At 43.9% G+C, this 23,189-nt stretch overlaps 1 protein-coding gene across 11 annotated transcripts in view; it reads left to right on the top strand.

Moving 5' to 3' along the window:
- LOC115474020 (sodium channel protein type 2 subunit alpha-like) overlaps window positions 1–23,189 on the top strand; it is a 183,215-nt gene that overhangs the window by 72,833 nt on the left and 87,193 nt on the right. For all 11 annotated transcript variants that reach the window (XM_030209301.1, XM_030209297.1, XM_030209294.1 and 8 more), the window contains 3 exons: window positions 1,623–1,796; window positions 11,424–11,780; window positions 14,922–15,398. In XM_030209301.1, the coding sequence (XP_030065161.1) occupies window positions 1,623–1,796; window positions 11,424–11,780; window positions 14,922–15,398 (1,008 nt within the window). The remainder of the gene's footprint in view (window positions 1–1,622; window positions 1,797–11,423; window positions 11,781–14,921; window positions 15,399–23,189) is intronic.

Raw genomic sequence — 23,189 nt, 5'->3', positions numbered from 1 at the left:
CATAGGGGTCCTTTTACTAAGGTGTCCTGAAAAATGGCCTGTGCTGTTGTAGAAACGTGTATTGAATGTTCGCAGGTCCATTTTTCAGCACCTTTTTTTGGCTGAAAATGGATGTGTGGCAAAATGAAAATTGGCGCGTGTCTATTTTGGGCCTGAGACCTTACCGCCACCCATTCACTTAGCAATAAGGTCTCAAGCGTTAACTGGGTGGTAATCGTCAGCGTGTGTACAATGCCTATTACTGCCCAGTTAGCACCGAGCACCGGATATTTTCCTGTGCACTTTGTGGATGCGCATACAAAATGAAATTACTGCCCGGGCCACGTGGTAGCAGTTTCGAATTGGTGCGCATTGGGCACGCATAGGCACCTATGTGGCTTAGTAAAAGGGTCCCTTAGAAAGTTGAGTGCGTAAATTCTAATTAAAGCCAATTAGTGGCAATAATTGTTTGTTAAGTGGCAATTATCAGCACTGATTGGCTTGTTAAGCCAATTAAGTTGCATGTGCAAAACAGAATACGACCAGATTTGCGCATGCAACTTAGGTTGCACTATATAGAATTTGGGGGTACGTATGCATAAAGGGCCTCATATGAGGACTTAGGTTAGAGTCCTTCAGCTTCGAGAAGAGATGGCTAAGGGGGATGTGAAAGAGTTCTGCAAAATCCTGACTGAAGTGGAATGATGAATGGAAATTGATTGTTTACTCTTTCAAGAAGTACAAAGACTGGGAGACACACAATGTAGTTACATAGTAATACGTTTTAAAACAAATAGGAGAAAATATTTTTATACTCAGCACATAAGTAAGCTTTGGAACTCATTACTGGAGAATGTGATAAGGCAATTAGCATAGCAGGGGGTTTAAAAATGTTTTTTGACAAGTTCAGGGAGGTAAAGTCCATAAACTGTTGTTAAGGTGAAAGCTACTGCTTATCCCTTGGAATAAGTAGCATGGAATCATGCTACTCCTTGAGATTCTGCCAGGTCCTTCTGACCTGACTTGGCCACTATTAGAAGGAGGATACTGGGCTAGATGGACCATTGTACTAACACAATATGGTAATTCTTATGGTGAGAATGTGTGAAAACTTTTCGTTGAATTTTACTACAGATTCAAACCAGCCAGAAGCATATTTACATGTATTGCAAATTTTCCACAAAATGACCGCTAAGCTGCAAATTTTTTCAAGTTAGTTCATCAGCCTCTTTGTCAATAGAATACATGTGTGATGCTCTTCAAAAATGACTTTTCTTTTTAGATAGTCAATTGTATTCAGTCCTATCCTTCAACATGCATAATTTCTACTCAAGTGGAATGAGGAATTTCCACCTAGTAAGGCTCTTATTTTGGGTCTGTTTTCTCATTCATTTATGTTCCCCTTCACAAAATAGTTCCAGGGAAACAACTTGCTTTGCACCAGCATGAATTAAGTTAGCAGAGCAAATGCACATAAACCATCTGCCACCTAGTTTACATTTTCTTTATATATAAATGTTCTTTGGCATATCTAACTTAATCAATAATCCCAACTTTTCAATCATTGTCAATATACCTCAAGAACTCAGATGTAAAATTATTTCTGGCAGAATTAACATTAATGTATTACATTTGCCTTTTAGGTCTTTACTGGCATCTTTACAGCAGAAATGGTTTTCAAGTTAATTGCCTTGGACCCATATTATTATTTCCAGGAAGGTTGGAATATTTTTGATGGTATTATTGTCAGCCTTAGTTTGATGGAACTGGGTCTTGCAAATGTGGAAGGGTTATCTGTTCTCCGTTCCTTCCGACTGGTAAGTTCCATTAACAAACAGAAGGTCAGATGTACTAAAGCATTTTCCCCGTTTGCTCCTAATTCTGTGATCTTAGTGACTAAATGTAAGCACCATTTGCACGCTAAGAATATCCCATTGACATGTGTAAGTGCTATGTGTGTGCACAACAGTATTCTATAATGTAAACAGACAAGTCACATAACTCTAGATTCTATATATGACCCCCTGATATTTAACCAGTGACTGGCATTGAATATCTGGTTTCAGTTTTGGCCATGGCAGCTTAAACGGGTAAGTGAATATTCAGTGCTACCTGGTTTAGTGGTTAAGGCTAGGCGTGCTATTTAAGCGGCCTATCTGAACCACTCAACGTAGCTGGTTTAGCGCTGAATATTCGCACTTAGCCAGCTAAATTTTGCAGCTAGCCACTAACTCCTGGATCTATATAGCATGCCTAGAGATCTGTGTCAAAATCGACGCAGATTCTATAACAATGTGTGTAACTTAACAAGCTTAACAAGTTAATGAGTGCTGATAACAGCACTTAACAAACAATAATGAGCACTGATTGGCACTGATTAGAATTTAGGCGCATGAGTCGCTAAGCGTATTCTGTAACGATGTTTGCCGAACTTCTAATGTGTGCAGGCAACAAAGAGGCATGGTTATAGGCGGGGAAATGGGTGTTTCGTGGGCATTCTGAAATTTATGCGCCTAGTAAATTCCAAGATGGCCGCTGACTCGCTGGTCACGGAGCAGATAGCCCTGTAGACCAAGACCAAAAAGCAGCTCCCTACACGGTCACTGAGATCAGCAAGCCGGCCATCGGCGGTTACCGGGCCCAGACCGCGGGTCTCTACCGTGAGGAGGAGCGAGAGGTGCTGAAAAGGCTGGGACATCCCCCGGACATCCTGCCCGAACCAAGCCATCCCTGTGACCGCACTCACACCGCTCCAGGGCCGTAGCACCACCCAACCCGGACCCCGGCACCCGTTCCCCCACCTGATGTTGAATGGTTACTTGCTAGACGGACAGCAGTGCACCCGGCCCCCGCAGCAACAGAAGAGAAAGCCGACCAGCGCCCACCCACCCCACTGGCACAGCCAGTAGGGCAGCGACGGCACCACCTCCACTGTGCGCCGCGAGGGGTAGATTACATTGCTTCAGGGCTGCAGCGCTACCCAACCCGGACCTCGACACCCGTCCCCCCACCTGGTTACCGCTGGATGGACATCAAAGCACCCGGCCCCACAGCATCAGAAGAGGATGCCAACTGGCCCCCACCCAACCCACTGATACCACCAGAAGGGCAGCGGCAGCACCAGCCTCTATCGTGCACTGCATGGGACACCGATCAGCCAGCCATCCACCTGGAACGAGAGGTGAGGGGGAGGACAGATAGAGCCAGGCGTGCAACCGCAGACCTGGAGAAGGGAAGGTAAGAGAGCAACCCACGGCAAAATCACTCAAGACGCGACCCAAGCACCAAGAGGCTCGTGCTCAGTCAGCGCCGTTCCTAACCGCACAAGCCGATTGCTGTGCTGGGTGCAAACCATACGAGGCTCTAAGCTGGGAGGTAGACGCGAGGAGCAAACCGACGGTGACCCTGAGGCGTGACACAAGGGCCCGGTCAGCGCGCGGCCAGCACCATGGCCCCACGCCGCACAAGCGGCTGCGGTGGGAGTAGTGAACCCCAGCAGAAGCCCACAACAGCAGAACCCGGACCCCTGGGCGACAGAAAGGAGACGAAGTCCTGTGTTCTGGGAAATACCTTGTGCAGCTAGAAAACAGCGCCTTGGAGATGTTTCTAACAATCCCAACAGGAACTATGAAGTCACAGAGTTTAGACTCTTTGGCTAAGACTGAGTCCTAAAATCCTAAAATCTTGACCAGATAATAACCAAACAATCATTGTTCGATTCGAAGGCCCCACCCCTCCGCGAAAACCACTCTGGCTTTCAAACAAAGAACGCACTGCTTACTAAATCTGCACTCAGGTTCACAAATGAATACCGCCAAACTACTACTAGTAATCTACTCCATAACACTGATCCACCTAACACTAACCACCCCACTCGTAGAAAGCAACATCGTACTCATACTACATAATCATCAAAGACTGAGCACATACACCACTCCTCACCAAACTGATAACTACCCAAACAAAGGAAGACTACCAACTTGCGGACAACCACAACAGAAGGGGAAGAAAGGTCCTAACAAACTCACATTAACAAAGAACCGACAACTAATAAAAATCCACACAACACCAAACATAGTAGACCCATACCAAAAAATTCAAGTGGGTTACATCAACGCCAGATCCGTAGTAAACAAAACAACAATAGTAACAGACTGGAGCTTGTCAGAAAACCTTGATCTACTTTTCATCAGTGAAACCTGGATCCATGATCAAAAGGACCCTATAATCCTAGACCTATGTCCTCCAGGGTACAAAATCTTACATTGGTCCAGAAAGGAAAAGAGAGGCGGAGGCTTAGCACTAATCTATCGATCCCACTTCACCACCGAAACCACTGCCGAGTCCATAACAACCCAAATTGAAATTGCGTCAGTCAGAATCCACAACAAAACCTTATGTGATCACCTGAACTGCGTCTTGTTTTATAGACCACCAGGCAACTGGAACGAATGCCAGACAAAATTCATAGATTTCATATCAAACACCTGTGTAACCAACTCCAACATATTACTATTAGGAGACATTAACCTTCACCTAGATGACCCAAACTCTACCAGCTCTGATATCCCCCTTCTCACTCAGGGTGACCTGGTTCTCAATATGCAGATCATATGCAAATTAGTGTACTACCCCTTCTCGCTCAGGGTGACCTGGTTCCCGCTAAGCAAATTAAACAGGTCTCACCAACTGCATCTTTCTCAGGCAACTCTTTATTCCAGCCCCTGGGCAGGCACACTTCTTCTAGCTTAATACTTTAGTCTTTCATAGATCTTCACACTGAGCCTCCCCACACAGATACATGGGCTCAGTACTAGCTTCAATACTTTGGGGACTTCTAACCCCAGGCTTTGCAGCCTGCCTGGACACACAGTCCTTCCTTCTTTGGACACACAGTTCTGGACACACAGTCCCCTCTTTGAACACACAGTTCTGGACACACAGTGCTTTCTTCTTTGGACACACAGTCCTGGACACACAGTCCTTCCTTCTTTGGACACACAGTCCTTTCACTGAACACACAGTTCCTTAAGTACTGAGGACACACAGTCAAACCCTAATGCTTTAGGGACTTCTTACCCTAGGATTTTCAGCCTGCTGATCTCCCTTGGACCCACAGTCCACCCCCAGTCCATAGGGTTAGCCAGTCTCTTCCAGGGGGATCTCTCTTCTTCTGCTCCCAGCTCACTTCCCCTCCTCTCACAACTCAGGTGGGGTATAAAGTGGTTAATTAGCTACCCAGGACCCAGCCCATAACCTCCTACACCTGTGGACATCCCAGAGCTCTCCCCAGTCCTAGCGACCTCCACCTATTCTACTAGTGCCCTCTAGTGGCCTACCCCGGATAGGACACCCTGTTACTTATCACACAGCGCACGAGATTGCAAGGAATTCCTCCACTTATGGGATCTCAAATAGCCACATATGCAAGCAACACACATCAAAGGTCACACACTCGATCTCATCTCACACAAACTGTCCACAGACCAGAACCTAATAATAACAGATATCAACTGGACAGAAACACCTTGGACCGACCACTTCAAACTAAACCTATCCCTAAATTGGTGGAAGAAGGGGTCATACCACTTACAAGAGCATACAACCTATAGCTCAAGAGGCCAAGTAGACTCGAAAATATTCTGGCAACAGAGATACAATAATGAATGGACAGCTCAAACGGACTCCATATTCTACCTCTCAGAATGGAACAAAAGATGCAGAAGCATATTAGACGAAATAGCACCCCTACGAACAAGAACCTCACGTAGGCATAACATGAAACCATGGTTCAACGATTAACTGAAAAAACTAAAAACACAATCCAAGAAATCCGAGCGAGCATGGAAAAAAGTAAAAGATGAACACACACTCAATGCTTGGAAACAAATACAAAGAAAATACAAAAATGCGATAAGACAAACTAAAAGGTCATGCTATAAAACAAAAATAGGGCCAGATCATAAGGACGTGAAGAAATTATACCAACTCATAAACAAACTACTAGACACCATTCCGGTCACTACAACCAACATGGACATCCCATCAGCAGACAAACTTGCTAATTACTTCAACGAAAAAATTGCTAATCTACACAACACACTACCCCAGGACAATACCGATATCGAAAACTTTATCAACGACATTTACTCAACCCCTGGAGAATTCCCAGTTGACCGAACCTGGTCCAACTTCACTCTCCTCACTGTCGAAACAGTCACCGAAGCGATCAGTAGAGTCTCCAACACTCACTGCAAACTGGATACTTGTCCCAGTTACCTATTAATATCTGCCCCCGACCACTTCATAGGTGACCTAACTTCCCACCTAAACTATATGCTTCAGCGAGGCCTCTTCCCTAAGGAAAATGCAACATCTTACTCACCCCTCTACCAAAAGATACCAACGAAAAAAGCAAACAATATCTCAAACTACTGCCCAGTAGCATCTATTCCACTAATAGTCAAATTGATGGAAAGCATGGTAACCAAACAACTCACTGAATATATAAATAAATTCTCAATACTACATGAATCACAATCAGGATTTTGCCCCCTCCATAGCACTGAAACAGTACTAATTACTCTCCTAGCCAAATTCAAGCAGGAAATAGCAACAGGAAAAAGCATACTTCTCCTCCAATTTGAAATATCTAGTGCATTCGACATGGTTAACCATAACATACTACTAAGCAAAGGCATATCTGGACTTTGGCGGGAGGGGGGCCAGAGCCAGAGTGAGGGGACACATTTTAGCCCCCCTTCCCCCAGCGCCGCCGACCCCCCCCCCCCCCCCCCGCCATTGCCGGACCCCTCCCCCGTCAGCAACTTTGACCCCCCCGCTGCCGACCCTCTCCACCCCCTCCCGCCGCCAACCCTCCCCCGCCGCCGTCGCCTATCTTTGCTGCGGGGGACCCCCACCCCCACTAGCCGAGGTCCTTCCATTGCAAAGCTGGGAGGGGACCCCAACCCCCACCAGCCGAGGTCCTTTCGTTGCAAAGCTGGCGGGGGACCCCAACCCCTGCCAGCCGAGGTCCTCTCTTCAGTTGCAGCAAAGCTTCCTTCAGTTTCAAATTCTGAGTCTGACGTCCTGCACGTTGTACGTGCAGGACGTCAGACTCAGAACAAGAAGCTTTGCTGTAACGGAAGAGAGGACCTCGGCTGGCGGGGGATGGGGTCCCCCGCCAGCAAAGATAGGCGACGGCGGGTTGGCAGCAGGAAGGGGGTGGAGAGGGTCGTCGGCATGGGGGTCCAGGGCCAAATCCACGGGGGCCCAGGCCCCCTGTGGCCCACGCAGATACGCCCCTGCTACTAAGACTATTAGATTACTTCGGGATTGGTGGCAATATACTCAGCTGGATCAAGGGTTTCCTAACCACTAGAACTTATCAAGTGAAATCAAATTCAAACATGTCATCACCGTGGAAAGCAGACTGTGGAGTACCTCAAGGATCACCACTTTCACCGATCCTTTTCAACCTAATGATGACCTCACTAGCCAAGTCCATAACCAACCACGGCCTTAACCCTTTCATCTATGCAGACTGATGTCACAATATACATCCCTTACAAACATGATCTGACAGAAATCACCAACGAAATCAAGCTCAGCTTGAACATCATGAAATCATGGGCAAATGCATTCCAACTGAAACGCAATGCAGAAAGAACACACTGTCTTATCCTTACATCCCACTACAATACGGACAACCCCACACATATATACACCCCAGATTACACCCTCCCTATCTCAGACAGCCTGAAAATCCTCGGCGTTATAATCGACCGAAACCTTACACTAGAGAGCCAAGCAAAATCCACAACAAAGAAAATGTTCCACTCAATGTGGAAACACAAAAGCGTGAAACCATTCTTCCCGAGGGAAACATTTTGCAACCTGATACAATCAATGGTATTAAGCCATGTAGACTACTGCAATGGAATTTATGCAGGATGTAAAGAACAGATCATAAAGAAACTTCAGACTGGTCAAAACCTCAGCCAGGCTTATATTCGGAAAAACGTGATTTGAAAGCGCAAAACCGCTCCGTGAAAAACTACACTGGCTCCCAATCAAAGAATGTATTACTTTCAAAATCTGAACCATGGTCCACAAAATTGTCTATGGCGAAGCCTCGGGTGTTCTATAATGGAATCTGAGCACAAAGATGTCATTTTAGAAATTATGTTCAGTGCACTGCATTTTGGCATGTAATTTTTTGAGCCTTTTATAGAATTGTCCCCTTGGTGTCTATGGCAAAACCACTTCACCAGTGCAGTTCATATTTGCAAAATTTTGTTTAAGTTCTGTGCATTTACTCTTATGGCATATATAGTTTTTATTCCTATACATTTATATAGTTAAAAAAACACTGAAGGTAATTTTATAACAGGGTACCTAGGCACATTTGTTCCATCTATCATATAAAACAACCTGTAGCATTCATTTTCAAAGCAAATGGTCATCTCAAAATGGCCAAAAAAAGTCCAAATTGCAATTTTCGAAAGGCAGAATTTGGACATCCTATACTGCAGTTCATCCAGATAGCAAGGGGGTGTGTTCTAAGTGTTTCAGGGTGGGACTAAGGAGAGCCAAAATTTAGGGCATTCATCAGCGATAATCGAATGGGAAGAAATGTCCAAGGCAAAAAAGAAGGCATCTTAAGTTTGACATGTTAGTCCAGGGTATAAAACGGTGTCCTGATTAAGTAGCTGGCCACTGGAGGGATTAAGGCATGACCCCTTCTTAATCCCCCCATGGTTACTGTCCTGCTCCCTCACCCCTGAAAGTGGCATTGGAAAAGTAAACTAGGCTTCCTGACAACATCAGCAATTATGGGCATTCTGAACAAAGCAGCAAGCATATCTGGATAGCCTAGTGGTCAGTGCAGTGGACTATAAACCACATCAGTTCTCTCTCGTTTTTTTAACCTTTTAAATTGTGAGCCCTCCAGAAAGAAAGATATCTCTACTGTATCAATATTAAAGACACCTACAAGCCTGAGGGCTATTGAGGTGATACACACTCAGTTACAGTAGGTATTTCCCTGTATCTAGAGGGCTCACCATTTAAAATAACAGAGTTGCAGTGGAATATGAACGTTGGGGTTTCCTGTTCAAAAATATGTGAAGATGTCCAAAATGGACAGCCATTTTCCAAAATGAAAGGTCCAAATTATGAATGCCACAAAACCAGGGACAAGTACAAAAATTTCCACACAGAAGTCCCTGCACAGCAGAGGGGCAATCTAGTGTTCAATGCAGTGGACTTCAGTCCGGACACTCAGGTTCATGGTGCTTTGTCAATAAACATTTCATAATCACTACTTGGCTTTGGAGGTCTCTTGGTCCACCCCTACTTCTTCGTAGAATGTTTACGGGATTTCATTTACAATATAGTTCTTAACTTAGAGATGCACAATAGTTTCTCCATAAGGCCAGCAGTCCTTCAGCTGTAGCATTTTCTGTAAATAATCACTAGGATGAATGTTTTCTATCCTGAGAAGATCTCTTCCTTTAGAATGTCCCTAGGATAAACAGCTGGTCACAGGGAAAGAAAAGGGTTGGGATTTTGAATTTCGCACACTCCCTTTATAGTTGTAGCTCAAGGTGAGTTACATTCAAATACAGTTGGGGAATTTTCTATCCATGAAGGGTTTACAATGTAAGTGTGCACCTGAGGCAATAGATTAAGTGAATTGCTCAAGATCACAAGGAACCACAGCAAGAGTTCAACCTGGCATTCCTGGTTCTCATCCTGCTACTCTAACCATTAGGCTACTCCTCCTAGGATTGCAGCCCAGCAATTTGTGCTTTGATGAATTGATGAAGCTCACAAAATAAAATGCACATAGCATATTATAAAAAAGCGTACACAGTGTCACTCTGGCCTGGTCCTTGATGAAAAATCAATATGGCTGTGAAATGTATTACTTGAGTTAGTAGTTTCTGCTATTGCTTGGTACATAGTTTATCATTTTTGTACTTGCTTTAATGCCCAGTTTTCTGGTAGTAGGGATCAATAGAAAGTTGGTCCTCACCGCTGTTTTTTGTTGTTTTGAAAGCATTGTTCTACAAAGTTTGCAAAAATAACAAACAATGAACTTCTATGTATTGTTTTTGAAAATAGTTCCTCCCATTCCATCTCTAATACTGTTCTCCTATTTAGTGACAGCATCAGACTTTGTATAATAATTCTGATAGAATTAGCAAAATATTGCTATGATGGTTATGGAAAGGATCTAACTCTATAGTCTGCAGTTCCTCACATATCAAACATATAAATGGCAAGAGGCGTACTCACTCGCAAATGCGCAGTAGAGACCCTCTCTGTCCCGCCCCCGCATCAATACGTGATGAGGGGGGGGGTGACAGAGAGGGAACCTGCGCACCTGCGAGTGAGGGAACCGCCGTCGCCACCGCTCCCCCCACCCTCAAGGGTTGCCGCTACCGCTCCCCCCACCCACCCTCCACCTGGCCCGGGTACCTGGCTTCACTATTCAAACCGCCGGAACGCAGCACACAGTTCATCTGAGCTGCCGTTGGCTTCCTTACCTGCCTGTGTCCCGCCCTCGCCGACGTTACGTCACACGAGGGCGGAACACACACAGAGAAGAAGGAAGGCCGACGGCAGCTCAGATGAGCTGTGTGCTGTGTTCCGGCGGTTTGAATAGTGAAGCCAGGTACCCGGCCCGGGTGGAGGGGTGACGGAGGGGTCTCCGGGGGGGGGGGGGCGGTGACGGCGACCTATCTGGGGGGGGGGCTTTCAACCCCCCTTTCCTTTACTAGCCTGTTTTTACGGGCTCAACGGCTAGTTTCAGAAGATTTCAGAACTGTCTCTTTGAATGTTTACCTTCAGAAATTAAAGCAGCATTACCGATTAGCGTTCGCTGAATGTGAAGAAGCCCATGGGAATTAAATGAGCTTCTTTGTATTCAGCATGCCGTTAATCAATAGCACCACTTTATAAAAGGAGCCCTTAGTGTTGGGTGGAATAATAGAACACCTAGGAACTGAGATATCCGTAGCAGAAAGAGAGTAAGGGCAATTGCCTCTTGCCCCATGCTTGGTAGCTGCACCTCCTGACACCTTTTCCTTCACTTGTAGGCCAGGAATTGTGACAGCTCATACGGCAGTAGAAGTAAAATAATTGGCAGATATTCTTGAACCTCTGGGGACTGCCTCCACTATTCTTCATCCTACTGTGGTGATGGGGTGTCCACTCAACAAATTTGCTCCATGTTTCACAGCCTTGTTAGGGTCAGCTCTACATAAGGCCTGTGCCACACTTTTCCTATGGGCACAAAATAAGTGAAACTTTTTCTTATCTCAGTTCCACTAAAAATAAAGCATTTGGAAGTAGGAGATTTTTCAAATATTAGAAAACGGTATGTATCCATTACTTTATTGCAAGTTATACTCACAGCTTTTATTCATATTTTTCAGCTACGAGTTTTCAAGTTAGCAAAGTCTTGGCCAACACTTAATATGCTGATAAAAATTATTGGCAACTCAGTTGGAGCTTTGGGAAATCTCACTTTGGTGCTGGCCATCATTGTCTTCATTTTTGCTGTGGTTGGGATGCAGCTGTTTGGCAAAAGCTACAAAGAGCATGTCTGCAAGATCAGTGATGACTGTGAGCTTCCACGCTGGCACATGAATGACTTCTTCCACTCCTTTCTGATTGTGTTCCGGGTCTTATGTGGTGAATGGATAGAGACGATGTGGGACTGCATGGAGGTTGCAGAACAATCCATGTGCCTCGTTGTTTTCATGATGGTCATGGTGATTGGAAATCTGGTGGTGAGTAACTTAAACACTGATGGATAAAGTCGCGTGGTTGTCGTTTTTTGTCTAGTTCAAAGCTCGGAAATAAAATAACAATTTAAGAAAAACATTAAACATTTATAAAATCTCTTTACCTTAAAAAATGTGTTCTGAAAAATCTGATCCTGTTATACATTAGAAAATCTGAAAATTGGAAACAGCAGTTTTGGTCCATCCTCTTGATCTAATTGTTTAATGCGCTGCATGTGGCTCTTAAATTATATTCTAAAATAAAATGTTTGTTTGACCCTACAACTGTAGTATGTTGTATTTTGTGAGGCTATTGTACATTTTATAAGCTCCTACAGAGGTGCATAAGTAAGTGCTATTTTACAAAGAAAGTAGGCACCTACTTTTTATTATAAATAATAACTAGTGTGTAAGTCGCCAAACACACACCTCTCTTGCAGACGCAAACCCTTACACAAGCCCTAGAGCTGATATAGATGTCCATGCCTATATTTTACAAGTACATTCATAAATGATAGAATTTCATAATTTACACACATAGGGCTGGATTCCGTAGATGGCGCTCAAATTAGAGATGAATGCTCTTTATAGAATAGTGCCTAGTGTGGATTCCCATGTCCAACTGTGGAGGCGAAGGCTTAAGCCTACTGCATCCTGGTGTAAATCCTGGCATATAAGATGGGCACGGATCCCCAGTGTAAGAGGTTATTTGCACATGTATGTGGCTACATACGTGGAGGGATTACTTTATAGAATTACCTCTGATGGGCGCAATTTTCAAACTTTCAAACTTAGGTACTTTTTAGCATGGACTTTGCCCCAGGTTTCAAGGAGAAAGTAGGTATGTTCTTTTGTCTTGCAACTTGCTACAGGTATAGTGTGCTAGGGCATTTACTACTCCTTTTTCTGCAAATATTCTTCTCATTGAAAATAAAATGCATCGGGTTGAAAATGCAATCTTCATGTATTATTTTCCTTCCTTTACCAAAATATGTCCCCAGAAAATCTCCCCTCATCAAGCAGCTAAAAGTGCATGTAGATTTAGGCACGGAGGGCCATGTTCTATAACAGTGCACGTAAATTTTGAAACGCCCATTTCTCTACCCATAACCACGCTTCTTTTTGCCTGTGCACATTAAAATTTAGGCTTAGTGCATTATAGAACACACTTAGGGAGCTGTGTTTGTAAATTCTAATTATTGCCAATTAGTGCTCTTTATTGCTTGTTAAGTACTGTTAACAATGCTGATTGGGCTTGTTAATGTGCGTTTTTATAGAGCCTGGATTTCAGCACAGATATCTAGACGCTATATAGAATCCATGGGTTTATGTATTAAACACTTTCAATATTTTCATGGATAGGACACACCAAACAGCTCCTTACTATTCATAGTCATTTAGGTGCCTTGATGCAGCGCTTGGGAGCTAGCATCTGAGCACCCAGATTCCATTACAGATTAGCAGTGTAAACCAGCGTCGGTGCGCTTAAATGTAGGCTTACCCAGTTTCACCAGGTCTATGGCAGGCATAAATGGGTATACCTAAGTGCAGCAAATAGTGCACACAACTTATATAACTTGTTCGCTTTAGGTGGGAGACATGCCCATGTTCTGTGCATGCTCCTTCCACATGCACACCCCCTTGCACACCCATACTGCAGTTGTGCAGTATGCCGCTTACACATACCCTTATAGAATAGTGCATAGGGCACTTGCACATGGAAGTGGCACTTTTTGCACATGGAGGTGGCACTTTTTGCTGCATTTTTGTGCTCAGGTGCATACTTTTAGAATTGACTTTTTTAAGGCTAAAAGGTGCATTTGCTTTCTTTGTCACTCTTTCCTTTCAGTGATCATTGTTACAAGAATGTCACCATATGAATACCCAGAGAAATACTTCTACCCATTCTAACTCAGTACTGTCTACACCAGAAATACAAGGATGGGACCTCATATAATAGGGAAAATCAGTTAAGTTTTTACTGGAGTCTAAGGTTTTCATCACTGGTTCTCAAAGATTCAAACCGCCCCCCCCCCCACATACACACACATACACTGACAAATACACATATACTCTGACACATATACACTCTCCCAACTCCCCAACATCCCACTCACACATCTCCACAGATGTACATCTAAAGTCTCCCCATGGAAATACTGTGCACTGCATACCACTCACACACTCAAACATACACAGACACATTCAGTAAATGCACTCCAAACCCCTTCTATTCTACTGAGACACTTTACTATGGCTATTCCCACCAATGGGGGCTCATTTTCAAAGCACTTAGCCTCCCAAAGTTCCATAGAAACCTATGGAACTTAGCCTCCCAAAGTGCTTTGAAAATATGCCTCTTATAATGTCCACTGAGTCTGCAGATGAAAAAAGAGGAAATGCAATATGTGTCACACTATAAGTGCATGGTTTCAACTTCTAGTTTTTGTTTACATTTAAAATGCTTTCTTATAGTGACCCAACATGGTTTTCATTTTCGGTTCCCATTGAGTTTTAACAGCCTGGTACCAAAGGCTGTGTGAGCGGTACAGCCACACAGGGCACAATAATAGGCAGGGGTGTAGCCAGACATCCAATTTTGGGGGTGGACTGAGGGGGCAACACATCCCCCCCCCCCCCATGCGCTTACCATATCTTTGCTGGTGGGAATGCTGAGGCCCTGTCAGCCAAATAAATACAGTGCCCAAGCCGCTCCTCAACTCCTTGAGCAGCTTCCTTCCTGTAGACAGTGGCATGCCTTCAGCCACCGATGCCAGGACTTCTCGCACATGAGCATGCATGAGAATTCTTGACATAGGCTGCCGATGTCTGCAGGAAGGAAGCTGCGCGATAAGGAGGGGAGCAGAGGCACTGTATTTGGCTGGCTATATCCTTGGTTTTAAAAAGCACTGGCATCTTATTACATGAGGTTTCACTTTCGCTTTTTGGTCTGGATATTAGGAGGTGATAAGAGATTGACATGTTCATTAGGTACTCATGTGGTGACATTTGTAGACAGCATACAGATATTTCATTGCTCTTCTTCATTATCAGAATTAATTTCAAATTTTATTGTGATGTCAGCCTTTAAATTAAAGCATAAATAATGTGCAGTATAAAAGCATTCTTCTTTGGCATCTTTCATAGGTCTTGAACCTGTTTCTGGCCTTGCTTCTGAGCTCTTTTAGTTCAGACAATCTTTGTGCTACAGATGAAGACAGTGAAATGAACAACCTTCAAATTGCTGTAGGCAGGCTACAGAGGGGGATAGATTATATGAACAAATATTTACATGAATTAATCCAAAAGGCCTTTGTTAAACAAGAAACGTGTGATGAAATAAAACAACTGGAAGATTTACAAGGCAAGAAGGAGAGTTGCTTGTTTAACCATGCCACAGTTGAAATAATGAAAGACTTTGAGTGCCTCAAAGATGGAAATGGAACCACCAGTGGCATTGACAGCAACATGGAGAAGTACGTAACTGATGAAAAGGAATATGTGACCTTTGTGACCCAGCCAGGCCTCACTGTAGCGGTTCCCATTGCTGTTGGAGAATCAGATTTTGAAAACGTTAACACAGAAGATTTTAGTAGTGAATCAGATCAAGAGGAACGCAAGCAGGTAGGAATTTTTTGCAGTAGTGTCAGCTGTGACTACTCATATTTCTTTTGTTTGCTTTTAAGAGGTTATTTGACAAGCTCAAGATTTCATTTTAAAAAAGTATATTTTTGTATGTTGCTGTATCTTTGAAAGGATCAACAGAAAACATGTTGTAGTGATGAGAAGGCCTGCGATGTCTCAGAAGTCATGCACTGCAACATCCTTCCTCTTAGTCCTTTCAAAGGTGTCACAGTCTACAACAAATCAAGTTTTCTCCAGGAACCAATGTGGCTATTTCCATTCTACATAAGACAATCAGTATAACATAACTGTACTGAACAAACAGAAGTTACAAATTCTGCCTTTTCTCAAGGTAGAAGGTAATGATACAACATTAGAGATTTCAAGTTTAGCCAGAGACCTGAGTAAAAACAATGAGTGTTTTGCGCAAGAGATAAGAATTGTATTAATGGGAGTACTTCTCATTATAGGTAGTTAAGATGTTTTATTTTTTTCCATTTTAAATTCATACTGGGGCAAATTTAGGGGCTTTTTTACCAAACAGAGGTAAAAAGTGCCTTTAGCTTGCCTTTATGTTGGTCATTCCGGCGTGCTAAGGTACTTTAACCACTGGAGTAAAATGGCCGCATTTCCTAATTTTTGTATTAGTGGCCACATGCTAATTTTTACATTAGCACATGAGCCCCTACCGCCACCTATTTTGCAAGGTGCTAGGTACTCATGCATTAAACCTGCACTAATTGGTTAGCGCACAACAGTGCCCACATGCTAACCTATTAGCACAGAACATGGCTACTCTCTGCTCCCAGACCCAGCCCAATATGTGAGTAGCACTCGAACATCCCCAGATTACCAGGGGATACCTCAGCAGGCCCTGCAGTAAGCCATTTTTTTTTGCTGTGGTAAGCACATATTAGTGCTTACCGCAGTTTTGTAAAAAGGGCCCCCTTAGTTAGAAATCGGGATTTTTTTAAAAAAAAAGATGTTTTTCTGAAAGCACAACATTGCAAAACTCCTAATTAAATAAAGCTCCATAAATAAAAATATCTAGGCAAGAAAGCATTGTTTATTCACTAGCTGAATTACCCGGCGCTGCTTGGGAAATCCATTATCTAATGGATGACATATTAGAAAATAGTCAAAGTAAAATAAATTTAGCAAAATTTATAGATCAGATTTTTATTGGTTAGCTTTAGGATGTATGAAGTTTTTGTTGTTGTTGTTTTAGAGTTAGAAGTGAATATATAAAAATGTTTCCAATTTCAGCTCTTAAGCACACTGTGTCACATTCCCTTGGGCGGTACTAGGGACTTTAAGGTGGCCCTGAGACTGTGAGGGAATGTTTTTAAGGGGAAGTGGCAGCATCCTATAGACTCCTTCTCATACCTTCCCCCTCAGCTCAGCTGTGGCCGGTTGAGCACCTGCCATGTCAGGGTCTACCTCCTACATCAAGAATCATCATTGGCATTCTCTCAGTCAGCCCCATATCGAATTTCAAAACTGAAGGGCTGCAGGTTGAGAAACCATTCATATCTTTGTGGTGAGCCATCTGCTTGAGGTGTTCATGATCCATAATGAGTAAGAATTGATGTACCGGTAAATAATACTGGAATGTCCCTAAGGCCCACTTAACAGATTGGGTTTCTTTTTCCAACACAGCATAGTTTCTCTCCCTAGGAAACAGCTTACAACTATTGTAAGCCACAGGTTGTTCTTCACCATCCACTTCTTGAGCGAAGACAGCCCAGAGCCCAACATCTGATGCAATGTCTGCATTAGAAAGGATCAGTTAAAGTCTGGGATGAGCAGCACTGGCTCTGAACATATGTCTGGACAGCAGTGTCTGGGTCTGACGTTCATTGTACCTTCTCAGGGGCTTTCTTCTGCAGGAGGTGGGTCAGTGGTTCTGCCTTCTCAGCAAATCCTGGGATAAATTGGCAGTAGTACACAGCAAGCCCCAGGAAGGCTCGCACCTGCTTCTTGATCTGGGGTACCAGCACTTATGTGATTGCTTCTACTTTCTGGACCTGGGGTTTCACTTGCCCTTCCCAACAGAATACCCCAGGTTTTGGACCTCCTGTCCTCCCAGGAAGTACTTTTTAGGATTTGCTGTCAACCCAGCAGTCCATAAACTATCCAGTATTGCTTCTACCTGAATGAGATGTTGCCTAAGTAGGCAGCTGCAGACAGTTAACAAGGTGTTGGAAGGTAGCTGGAGCTCCGTGAAGGCCAAAAGATAATACCACGAACTGGAACAGATCGTGGAGCATAGAAAAGGCTGTCTTCCCCTTGGATGCTGGAGGAGTACCTACCAATATCATTTGGTCAGATCTAGGGTCATACAGAAGTTGATGGAGAACCGGAGGCTCCCTTCAGGTTTAGGTACCAGCACAATGGGTGACGACCAATTACTGGTGGATTCTTCGATAACCTCCAGGTCTAGCATCTCAGCTATTTCTTTCGCTACCTCCTGCTGACAAGCTTCTGGAATCTGGTGCGGGCATTGCTGGATCACCATTCCTGATTCAGTGATGACATCATGGGTTGCAAGATAGGTCCGGCCCGGCAGATTGGAAAAGACGTCTTAGTTCTGGTGAACCAACTGTTCCAGGTTAGCTTTCTGTAAAGGTGAAAGCTGCTCAACAAACAGGACTTAAAAGAACTCTAGCTGTGCCAGTACCTGTGTTGGGACAAGCACTGCAGTTACTGGGACTCACTTCTTTAACAAATTAATATAGAACATCTTTGCCTTATTTCTTTTGTCTAGTTGGGCCACCTTGTAATTGACAGGTCCTGTCTTTTCTATTATTTCATATGGCCCTTGCCATTTGCATAGCAGTTTGATTTCTGATGAGGGTAGAACAACTAAAACACTGTCCCTCAGCTGGAAGGTTTTCTGCACAGCCTTCTGGTTGTAGGCTCGGTCTTGCCCCACCTGAGCCTTCTCTAAGCAGAGCTTGGCTGCCGCACTCGCTTTCTTCAGCCTTTCCTGCATGGTGAGCACATATTCGGCTAGATTCCTTCCCTGACTAGGCTTCTCCTCCCTGGTTTGTTGAACCACATCCAGGATTCCTCTAGGTCTCCAGCCATATAACAGTTGAAACGGAGAGAATCATGTTGAACTCTGGGCACCTCCTGGATGGCAAACAGTATATAGGAACAGGGTGTCCCAGTTCTTCCCATCTTCTTCCCACATCTGAAACAGGTGAGCAAGTGTGGTTCCCGCAACTGGGTCAGTGGAGAGTTCTGGATTTTTGGGGATTAAGGTCTCAATCACTCTGGCCCCTTTTTGGGGATGCTGGGCTGGAAGGCAGCTTCTGATACTTTGGGTTCTCGGATCCTGACTTCTCTCTTTTCTTCCCAGGACTCCCAGCTTGCTTGCTTTCCTTGTAGGTTTCAGATTCTGGTTGTGCTTGGTAAAAGGCCTCAGCCACTTCCAAAGCACTCTCCAGTGTCAACTTAGAGTGCCGTCTTACCCACTGTTTCATGGACTGGGGTATCCCCTCAAGGAACTGTTCGAGGAGAACAATTCTTGCTAGCTCCATGCCAGTCTTGCCCTCCGGTTGGAGCCATCTCCAGGCCACTTCTTTGAGCCTGTAAAAGAAGCTTCAGAGATTCTCTTTTACTTGTAGAGACCCTTTCCAAAATTCTTGCCAATATGCTTCTGGTGTGCAGCCTGCCCTCTCTAGAATTGCGGCCTTCATTTCCACATAGGTGGCCATCCTAGTAAAGTTGACATCCTGGAAGGTAGTCTGGCTGCTACCGATTAGGAGGTTTCCTAAATAGACAGTCCATGATACTTCTGGTCAACCTGATAAGCAAGTGGTCCTCTCAAAGTTTGTCAAAAAATAGTCCAGGTCATCTTCCGGTACCATTTTGTAGCACAGGAACTGGAGGAGTAGCTTGTAACCTGGGTGCCTGGAGGGTCAGGGATGCCTGGCACTCCGGGGTTGCCTGTCCCAGAGAGCCTTGTTGCAGCTATATCAACTTCTAAAACATTTGCTGCTATGCCTGCTGCTGCTGTTGTTGCCTCTAGTGAGTTTATATAAACTGCTGCTGCTGTTGCCGTTGCTGCTCACACTGAGCTTGTATAAGCTGTTGCTGTTGTCCTTCCAATAGGGCCTGGATCATTTCCTCCATATTTTCTGTACACCTGCAGCGTGCACTGCATGAAAATTGGATCAAAAAGAAAACCTGCCTGTCCGGCTCTTACTAAACTCTTTAAAGGTTCCCTTTCTTTCTCTGGGCAGAGCTAACCTTTTTAGGCTGTCAGTCCCCTATGACGCTCCTACAAGGCCCAGAGCCTGGAGGCTAAGGATTCTGGCAAGGTACACTCAGATCCCACCGCTGTCATCACATTTGATACTGTGAGTGAGGGCAAGCCATGGAGCCCGGTAAGACAAGCCAAACACACTCCAAAAGTTACGTGAAAACAAATAATATTTTATTAAAGGTGTCTGGGAAGGGCTCCTGTTTACTTCAAGGAGGAGAGAAAACAATATCCAAAGCTAAGTCTGTAAGCATAACAATGTCTTTGGGTGGCCTTCTCCTCAGGGCCACAGCAAACATGAATGTCTTTTTCTCTGCCACAAGTCCCTGGTCTGGTCCCTGGTTCCAGTGTCACCAGCACAGTCTCTAGCAGGTACACACAGCTGGCCTGCAACTGGCCAGTAAAACACAAACTCTTCAAGGTTCTAAGATGAACCTGCAGGTTCTTAGGATGGAGTCATCTACAGTTGGCATCGCTGCTTCTCTCTGGGGCGTCCTTAACCTAGCTTTGGCCTGGCCTTTTATACTTCCTAGCTTTTGCCCTCTTGGCTCCACTCCCTCCCGTGTCACTTGCCTCTTGGGCAGGACTAAAGGGTTAAGGTGGCCCTGAGAGTGTGAGGGAGTGTTCTTAAGGGGAAGTGGCAGCATCCTTTAGATTCCCTCACAATTTCAAATCCAGTAGTATTTCAGAAAAGGATCTGCCAACATGGATCCTTTTCTAAAATACATGCTGGAATGAATGTATATGTGCCAGCTGAGTGCAGTGAAAGCAGCCAATTTACAGCTGTCAACATCTAAAACATCGATAGGGGCAACCCAGCAACATGCACATCCAAGTGTTGCCATTACTCGTTTATGCTGGTATTTAAAAACATAGCCATGTAGGCATTGACAAATAGACATGCATGTCTGCCATTTTAGAAACCTACACATCTAAGTGTTGCCAGATAAGTACAGATCATGCAGTTATGTGACACAATCGATTATAGGGGCAGAAAGCCACTGGTGGATGAAGGAGGCAATCTTCCTTTAGCCGTCCAGTAGAGCACTGCTCAAAATGAGCTCTTTTCTATAATCTAGACTTGCCCATGGACTGCTGTAAATCCCATCATTGATCTCAGTGAGCATAGATGTGCATTCTCCCTTCTAAAATGGGGAATACGCCTGAGTCCCACCCCAAAGCACGCCCCCTTCTCATGTGCACTTATTGCGATTTTCACATGTAAATCCAAGCTTTCTAAAATTGGGGTTTCTATATGCATCTGAGATACATGTGTAAATTGCAAATAGGACTTCTAAAATGAGAGCTTTACTGACTGCCCTTGAGCTTTATTGATGGAGAGTCAAAGGAAGAGTAAGTGCTTGTGTTTCTCAGCGAAAGAAAGAACAGGAGAGAGCAGGGTAGGAACCTTTTGGTGGGCTCTAGGCAAACAAGCACATTGGGTGCCTATGATAATATAAATACATTTTAAAATTTCTATAAACAGGTCAATGCAAAGGGGGTAGGGAAAATAAACAAGTCTGCAGGGAGTGGTGGTTATGGTCCCACCTACCACACTTCTTTCTGCCAGCAGCTGACTTATCAGGGAACTGTGTGCCTTGAGATCCATTAAATTAGTTCATCTGAGAAGGCCTGTCCAGTATATTTGGACCCTAGGCTAGTTTGCCTATTTTTTAATCCTGCCCAGGGGGAGAGTGTTTGTCTCTCACAGAATCAGAAAAAAAGTATGTATCTTATAAAGTATGTCAGAGAGGGAGTGCCTGTGCTTCTCAAGCCGAATATGAATAATAAAAAATATTATTTGGCTGAATACGAATAATAGGCATTGAGCTTTATCATAACAAATAATAAAAGAAGCAACATGAAATCAGAGATCAAGTGTTTATTTTAGTAGGATTTAGCACAGTAGAGGCCCGGATTATTCGTATTCGAATTTAATTCACTATTCGGCCGTATACAAATAGGGCCAGATTCTATATTTGTCACTGAAAAAATTGGTGCCAATGGAAAACACGCCTACACATATTCTATAAACCGCACCTAAAGTTAGGCATGGTTTATAGAATTGTGTAGCACTATCCACGTGGTTAAAATTTAGGCGTAGCTATTTACGTCAATGAAAAGCTGGTTTAAATGCCCATTCCTAACTTTAGGTGCGGAACGGGTTATTCCATAACACTGTGTGTAAATTATAGGAACACCCACGACTTGCCCATGCTCCTATTGTAGCCAAGTCTTCTTTTAAGATCCACGTGGTAAAAATTTACGCAGACTACTTTATAGAATATGCTTAGTGGGTAGTGTGCTTAAATTCTAATTAGTGTCAATAATTGCTTGTTAACATCCAATTATTGGCACCGATTGTCTTGTTAACCAATTGAGTTGCATTTGGGACCGAATCAAATCGAATACGAATATTCATTACAGCCTTAGTGCGAGTGAGAGAGGTACTGTATATTTCTGAGAGAGAAAGTCAGAAAAAAGTGTTGTATGTGCTTCTCAGAGTGAAACATGAGCCTCAGTTTCAAGTATTTAGCTTGGAGAAGACTAACATTTTGGATCAAAATGTAATCCATGACCTTTCTCAAGATGAAAAGGTATCCCCTGCGAAGTCTGGTTTTCCGTACTTGAATAGTGTCCAAAGGCATAAGCAACAAACTTAGGGGTCCTTAGTGCACCCTTACACTGGTCTTTCCCTCGTGCTAAAACCATTTCTTCCACAGCTGTAAAATGGCTGATTTTCCATTTTCCAAATTAATAGCCATGTGCTTATGTTGCTATTAGTGTGCGTAAGAACAAAAGTTCTCTGCGTAGGAAAATCAAAGCAAACAAACATAGCAGGAGTGACACACAAGATGATGCAAACCAAAATGTCCAATGGTCTCAAAGAGTTCAGAAGCTTTATTCAAAATGCAATGGACTCGACACAAATTGTTTTTTGGCCCCAAAGGCCTGCTTCAGGAGTCCCTGTGAACTGTAACTATGTGGTTACTTAGTGCTCTAAAGGTATAGCAGCCAAAGTAAACCTCATCTTTATGTGTTGGTAACAGGAGCGCCAAATAATCAGAGTTGCTGCTAAACAAACAGCATATTTACAGTTCACCAGGACTCCTGAAGCAGGCCTTGGGGCCGAAACACAATTCGTGTTGAGCCCATTGCACTTTGAATAAAGTTTTTGCTGTGAACTCTTTGAGTCCATTGGACTTTTTGTTTTGCATCATCTTGCGTGTCACCCCTGCTGTGTTTGTTTGCTATTAGTGTGCGGCCATTAACGTAAAGTAACACAAAGGGCTCACATGCTAATTCTGTGCTAATCAGTTATCATGTGGCAATGCTGATTTGCTAACTGATTAGCACAGAAACACCCACTTTCCACCTCCCCAGACACGCCCCCCCTCCTCAGCCAAAAAAAAAAAAAAATTTAGCACTTGGGTAAAACACACACATTTGAAAGTTACCACCGGACGCCTCAGTGCGCTCTGCAGTAAGCCTTTTAAGCTGTGGTAAGCATGCATTGGTGT

This window comes from Microcaecilia unicolor, chromosome 7 (assembly GCF_901765095.1).
Source record: "Microcaecilia unicolor chromosome 7, aMicUni1.1, whole genome shotgun sequence".
In the NCBI taxonomy this organism is placed as follows: domain Eukaryota; kingdom Metazoa; phylum Chordata; class Amphibia; order Gymnophiona; family Siphonopidae; genus Microcaecilia; species Microcaecilia unicolor.
This window is presented reverse-complemented; position numbering and strand designations above follow the sequence as displayed.